This window comes from Mandrillus leucophaeus, unplaced genomic scaffold (assembly GCF_000951045.1).
Source record: "Mandrillus leucophaeus isolate KB7577 unplaced genomic scaffold, Mleu.le_1.0 Scaffold53, whole genome shotgun sequence".
NCBI lineage: Eukaryota > Metazoa > Chordata > Mammalia > Primates > Cercopithecidae > Mandrillus > Mandrillus leucophaeus.
In genome coordinates this window covers 1,661,124-1,668,187 of record NW_012105697.1, presented here as the reverse complement: position 1 = coordinate 1,668,187, position 7,064 = coordinate 1,661,124, and the positions used below count along the sequence as shown (strand labels likewise).

General features: G+C 52.5%; 2 protein-coding genes across 2 annotated transcripts in view; both read right to left on the bottom strand.

Annotated features, from left to right (window-relative positions):
* Positions 1-4,636, bottom strand: part of ZNF581 (zinc finger protein 581) — a 10,142-nt gene extending 5,506 nt beyond the window's left edge. The window contains exon 1 of the mRNA XM_011996973.1: positions 4,385-4,636. The gene's annotated coding sequence lies outside the window, so the exon portion shown is untranslated. The remainder of the gene's footprint in view (positions 1-4,384) is intronic.
* The window catches only part of ZNF580 (zinc finger protein 580), an 8,690-nt gene extending 3,603 nt beyond the window's left edge, over positions 1-5,087 (bottom strand). The window contains exon 1 of the mRNA XM_011996975.1: positions 4,385-5,087. Within this exon, the coding sequence (XP_011852365.1) occupies positions 4,385-4,423 (39 nt within the window). The 5' untranslated portion in view covers positions 4,424-5,087. The remainder of the gene's footprint in view (positions 1-4,384) is intronic.
* Positions 5,088-7,064: the final 1,977 nt, after the last annotated feature.

The window sequence follows — 7,064 nt, the reverse complement described above, 5'->3', positions numbered from 1 at the left end:
GCAGCAGCATCTGCAGGTGCAGCCGGGAGTGGGGGACAGAAGAGGAGTAACAGTTGCAGCCAGCCCCAGGACCCTGGGGGTGCCACCGCTACGTCCTAGAGCACTGTCCATCAGAACTTTCTGCAATGGTACCAAGTTCTATGAGGGTCACTAGCCACGTGGGACTCTTACACTCTTGAAATGTGGCTGGTGTATCAGAGGACCTGAATTTTAAATTGTATTAAATTTCCAATAATCAGCACGGTGGCTCACGCCTGTAACCCCAGCGCTTTCGGAGGCCATGGTGGGCGGATCACCTGACGTCAAGAGTTCGAGACCAGCCAGGCCAAAATGGTGAAACTCCGTCTCTACTAAAAATACAAAAATTAGCCAGGTGTAGTGGTGCCCCCCTTCAGTCCCAGCTACTTGGGAGGCTGAGGCAGGAGAATCGTTTGAACCTAGGAGGTGGAGGTTGCAGTGTGCCAAGATCATGCCACTGCACTGCAGCCTGGGCAACAGAGGGAGACTGTCTCAAAAAATAATTTCCCATAATCAAAATTTAAGCCACATGTGGCTCCTGCCTTATGGAACAACTACAGAGACCGCCGTCAACCAGTTGTAAACTGGAGGCCCGAGGGCCCAAAAGGCCTCACAGTTATATTTGGTTTGGAACACAAGGTACTTTTTAAACATTTCACTGGGCGGTATGTCTATTTTTTGAGACAGAGTCTCACTCTGTCACCCAGGCTGGAGTGCAGTGGCACCTCAACCTCCCAGGTGCAAGTGATCCTTTTCCACTTCAGTCTCCTAAGCAGCTGGGACTACAGGCGTGGGCCACCACACATTTTGAGTCAGACCACTCTTTGTTGTGGGGGACCATCCCGTGCACTGCAGGGTGTTGAGCAGCATCATTGGCCTCCACCCACTAGATGCCAGTAGCACCCTTCCCCAACCCCAGTCGTGACACCCCAAAATATCTCTAGACATTGCCCGTGTCCCCTAGGGGGCAACATTGCTCCTGGTTGAGGACCCCGGGTCCACTAGGACAATTACCTAACCTGAGTCTCTTGCCCAGATCCCTGATACAGTTACAATGTTTGTCTCCTCCAAAATTTTTTTTTTTTTTTTTTGAGATGGAGTCTTGCTCTGTCGCCCAGGCTAAAGTGCAGTGGCACAATTCTAGGCTCACTGCAACCTCCAACTCCCGGGCTCAGTCGATTCTTCTGCCTCAGCCTCCCAAATAGCTGAGATTACAGGCATGCACTACCACTCCCGGCTAATTTTATATTTTTGGTAGAGACGAGGTTTCACCATATTGGCCACCTGGTCGCCAACTCCTAACCTCAGGTGATCCACCTGCCTCGGCCTCCCAAAGTGCTGGGACTACAGGGTTCAGCCACCACACCTGGCCTCCTCCAAATCTCATGTTGAAATGTAATCCCCAGTGTTGGAGATGGGGCTTGGTGGGAGGCATTTGGATCATAGAGGTGGATCCTTCATGAATGGCTTGGTGCCATCCTTGAGGTAATGACTGAGATCTCGCTGAGTTCACGAGATCTAGTTGTTTAAAAGAGCATGTCAGACGTAGTGGCTCACACCTGTAATCCCAACACTTTGAGAGGGTGAGGCAGGCGGATCATGAGGTCAAGAGATCGAGACCATCCTGGCCAACACGGTGTAACCCCATCTCTACTAAAAATACAAAAACTAGCTGGGTGTGGTGGCGGGCGCCTGTAGTCCCAGCTACTCGGGAGGCTGAGGCAGGAGAATCGCTTGAACCTGGGATGCAGAAGTTGCAGTGAACCAAGATTGTACCACTGCACACCACCCTGGCAACAGAGCAAGACTCTATCTCAAAAAAAAAACAAAAAACAAAAGCGTGTCACCTCTCACCAGTCTTTTCCCCCCACCATATGCCAACCACCCCTTTACCTTCCACCATGATTGTAAGCTTCCTGAAGCCCTCGCCAGAAACAGCTGCCAGGACCACACATCCTGTACAGCCTGCAGAACCATGAGCCAATTAAACCTCTTTTCTTTGTAAATTACCCAGCCTCAAGTATTCACTCATAGAGATGCAATGAAACTAACACAATCCCTCTCTTGAGTTTCAGACCATATAACTATTGGCATTATAGTGGCCACAACCCCCACCCCCACTGCTGTCCCCGGAAATAATGACAACAATAACCACCATTTATTGAGCCCTCACTCAGGAACAGCCATTGCTAAATGCACAGCATCCTCAGGGCAGAGCTACAAGGAAAGTACCATGAGGATCCCTGTTTTACAGATGAGGGAAGCAGAGCTCAAAGAGATCGTGTGATTGGCCTGAGGTCACATATCCTCAAGCGGGATGGCCAGGAGAGCACCTGCCTCTGCCCGCACTGGGTCAGTGCATGTGACCCTGTCAGCAAGTCACACATTTCCCTGTAATCCCACGGTCGCCGCTGCCACCTCAGCGCCAACCACCACCAATTACCCCCAGCTTATAGCAGTAGCAGCCTTCCCTCCATCACTCTCCCTCCCCTCTCGTTTTTTTGTTGCTGTTTCTTTTTTCAGACAGAGTCTCGCTCTGTCACCCAGGCTGGAGTGCAGTGGTGGGATCTCAGCTCACTGCAGCCTCCACCTCCCAGGTTCAAGCAATTCTCCCACCTCAGCCTCCTGAGTAGCTGGGATTACAGGCGTGCACCACCACAGCCAGCTACTTTTTTGTAATTTTAGAAGAGACAGGGTTTCACCGTGTTGCCCAGACTGGTCTCGAACTCCTGGCCTCGAGCATCCACCTGCCTCAGTCTCCCAAAGTCCTGGAATTATAGGCGTAAGCCATCATGCCTGGCCTTCTCCCTCCCTTCCCTGTGGCAATTTCCAAGTGATTTTTTAAGCTCATAGAATCATTCCCTGACTTAAAACCTTCCCTTCTGAGACTGAGCAACATATTGAGACCCTGTCTCTCCAAAAAAGTAATAATAATTAGGCAGAGGTGGTGGTGCCTGCCTATAGTCCCAACTACCCAGGAAGCTGAGACAGGAGGACTGCCTGAGCCCAGGAGTTACAGAACGCAGTGCATTATGATCTAAACCTTCCCTTCTGCCCTTAGAGTAAACCCAGACACTGCAAGGCCCTGCATAGACTGTGCCCGCGGCTGCCTTCCCTTCTGGGCATCATGGTGCTGCCTCTCCCTTGCCTGATGCACCGGCCTCTCCCATCTGGAACGCCTTTGTGCTTGCTCTTCCCCTCTCTGTGATGTTCCTTTCAGCTCCTCACAAGAATGGCTCCTTCCTGGCCTTCAGGTTTCAGCTCACAGAACACCTGGTCACAGCAGCCTTTAGTGACAGTGTTAGCTGGAGGTGCCCTGCTCGGTGTCCTCCGTCTGTTCGTTTCCTTCACATCCCACAGCACGATCCGTGATGGCCTCGTCGATCTACTGCCTGCTGTGTGACTGCCTGCCTTCCCCACTCTCCAAGGCCCAGCTCCATCCTGGTCAATATTCTACCCTCAGAATCTATCAAAGGTCTCAGGAAAGGGTAGGGAATCAATTCGATATTGGTTGAATAAATGAATGAATTTGATCGCCCCGTCCAAAAGTCAAGCATCACCTCCCTACCCAGCTCCCCAACAAAGAGAACCCCTGCTCACCCCCAAGACATGATCATCGGGAAGCCACACCATCTAGACAAAATTCTTGTCCCGCCATCTAGAACTTTGAACGTCCCCATTTCCTCCCACTCCCTCACTCCCCAAAGTCAGACAAGCACCAAGTTCCATCACCTCCACCCCCTGAGGGCACTCCCCTCCGTTCTCCAAGAGCTGGGCAATGCCCTCCATTCTCCAGACGAAGTTCTGGCCCCTTCCTTCTCACCAGGACCACCACACAAGCCTTCTCCCTGGTACCCTGGCCTCCAGTTCCTCCCCCACGCTGGCCTGACCTCGACAGGTTCTTCTCACAGCTGTGTTGAATGCAACCTCAGCACCATGCATAACATTCTCCTGGCCCCCTTTACCCTCAGGACCAAGTCCGAGTTTCTCAGCCTAGACTCTGAGACCCTTTGTGAGGTGGCCCAGCCACTTCCCCACCTCACTTCTCATTCCTGTGCTCCAAGCACACAGGGCATCTCACAGGCCCCTGGCCAGACCTTGAATTTACACAGCTCCACACGCAAAGGCTTCTGTGTTTTCCTCGCCCTGAGAATTCTTCCCCTTTGCTGGCAGCCTTCTCCTTAGCCTTCTGGAATCATGTATTCTGACCTCTCAAGTTGGCTAGGTGTCACCTATATGCCCTGCTCACCAGTCCACCAGCTCCTCTGCTTAAAATCCTCCCTACAGTATAAGCCTCTCAGCCTGGCATGAAAGGCCTCGCCCAACCTGATCTCAGTCACCTTTCCCACCCTTGCCCTCACCCAACCTGTTCCACACAGCTGCAGCGAATCATTGACTTCTCCATTTACACCTCAAATCTTGGGCCACTGTGACTGATTACTCATGTCCCCAAACTTCAGTTCACACTGCATATCCATATCCACGGTCTCGATGAATCCTCTCAACGGTCCAGCGAGGCTGGCAAACAGATGCACTCCACAGCGCAGAGGGAGCAGAAGCCGCTCAGATCTCCGGCCAGAGTGACCGAGTGACCCCCGCTCCAGCACCCTCCCCTCCCTCTGGCTGCCCAAACCCTCCCCAGCCTGCAGTCTGGGTCCTGCGTCCTTCAGGAACCTTTTCTTGGCCACCCCCTCTTCTCAAGGTCCACTATTCATCCCACTCTGTCTTCCCATGGGAAATAGCCCCTTCTCCCCTTGGGAAATACAGTGAGTCCCAGGCCTGTGCCTCTCGGGCAACTGGATCCAAGCCCACTCCCAAGGCTTTCTGCCCTCCTCTCCCTATACCTCGTCCCCTGGTCTCCGCAGCCCCTCCCCAAGCCTTCTTCGCAGGGCGTCTCAGTTTCCAATGCCCACTGCCCTGGGGACCACTCTGTCCCACACCCCAAATCCCTCACTTGGGCAGGACTCTTAAGAATGCCGTCACGGCTGAACCTGCTCACTCCCCGCAGTCCGGCCCGGTCTCCCTAGCCCTACGCAGCAAACTTTCACGTCCGGAAGTGGCCGCAGGGACGACTTCCGGGATACTCCGACTTCTCCGACAGCTTCCGGATTCGGAGAGCAGCAGGAAAGCACTCCGTCCGGAAACGCACCCATAAGAGAAAGGTTCCTGCGTCGCGCAGCTTGCTACTCCACACACACTACACAAAAGTTAAAATGAAATCACTATTTGGCGCCGTGCCGAATGCTGAGGGAGGAAATACAACAGAGATGGCTTTTGTCAAAAAAAAAAAAGGACTTTTCTTTTTTTTTGAGACGGAGTCACGCTCTGTTGCCCAGGCTGGAGTGCAGGAGTTCACCGGAGTGATCTCGGCTCGCTGCAACCCCCGCATCTGGAGGTTCAAGCTATTCTCCTGCCTCAGCCTCCCGACTAGCTGAGATTGCAGGCGTCCGCCACTACGCCCGGCTGATTTTTTTGTATTTTTAGTAGACACGGGGTTTCACCATGTTGACCAGGCTGGTCTCGAACTCCTGACTTTGTGATTCGCCTGCCTCCGCCTCCCAAAGTGTTGGAATTACAGGCGTGAGCCACCGCGCCCAGCTAGAAAAGGACTTTCCTTAAAAAGTCACTTTGGCCGGGCGCGGTGGCTCAAGCCTGTAATCCCAGCACTTTGGGAGGCCGAGACGGGCGGATGACGAGGTCAGGAGATCAAGACCATCCTGGCTAACACAATGAAACCCCGTCTCTACTAAAAATACAAAAAAAATTAGCGGGGCGTGGTGGCGGCGCCTGTAGTCCCAGCTACTTGGGAGGCTGAGGCAGGAGAATGGCGGGAACCCGGGAGGCGGAGCTTGCAGTGAGCCGAGATCGCGCCACTGCACTCCAGCCTGGGCAACAAGAGCGAAACCCCTGGCCGGGCGCGGTGGCTCACGCCTGTAATCCCAGCACTTTGGGAACCCGAAGCGGGCGGATCACGAAGTCAGGAGATTGAGACCATCCTGGCCAACACGGTGAAACCCCGTCTCTACTAAAAATACAAAAAAATTAGCCGGGCATGGCAGCGGGCGACTGTAGTCCCAGCTGCTGGGGAGGCTGAGTCAGGAGAATGGCGAGAACCTGGGAGGGGGAGCTTGCAGTGAGCCGAGATCGGGCCACTGCACTCCAGCCTGGGCGACAGAGCAAGACTCCATCTCAAAAAAAAAAAGGAAAAAAAAGCGAAACTCCGTCTCTAAATAAATAAATAAATAAATAAATAAATAAATAAAGTATGTGGCCTCAGCCTCCGCAGCCAGCCGGGATATGCTGAGCCACCTCCTGGAAATGTTGGAAACAATGGACAGAGTCAGTGATCATCCACCCAGTTTTGGCAGAGGCGGCTGGAGTACTTAAAGACTTTTCCACAGGACCACACACATGTTCATATCCTAAGGCCAGGAGGATGCTGAGTGTGAGACATGATGCTGCGTGAAGTAGAGCAGGCCCTTGAAGGTTTGTAGGAACTCAGGGCAAGGCTGGGAACTGGGCCCTGGTTCTTCGCTTTCTCCTGAGCCAGCTTCTTTAACCACAGTACTATATGTGCAGGGCACCCCCTGGTGGTCAATAAGGTAATGACAGTTTGCACTTAAGGATACAAGTGAGGACAAAATAGGTGAGCAACTCACCCTGGTTTGGGAGACGTCTTGGGACTATCCAGTTTTAAAACTGAGAGGGAAAAAATAAAGAAGAACAAGGCAAGAAAATAGATGTCTTAGATTTGGCAAATCACCACCATCTGGCTGTTGACAAGGAGGAGATAAGTTATTCCCTTTTATCGATGGGGCTACTGAGACCAGAGAGTAAACTCCCCGTTCACAAAGTCCAGCAGGTGCAGAGTTAAAATAGATTACCCGCCTCCTGAGTTACACTAATAGGGGAAAGAAGACCAGCAGTTACCCTAGGTGGCAAGTAAATCTTTCTCACTTTTTTTTTTTTTTTTTTTTTTGAGACGGAGTCTCACTTTGTCGCCCAGGCTGGAGTGCAGTGGCCGGATCTCAGCTCACTGCAAGCTC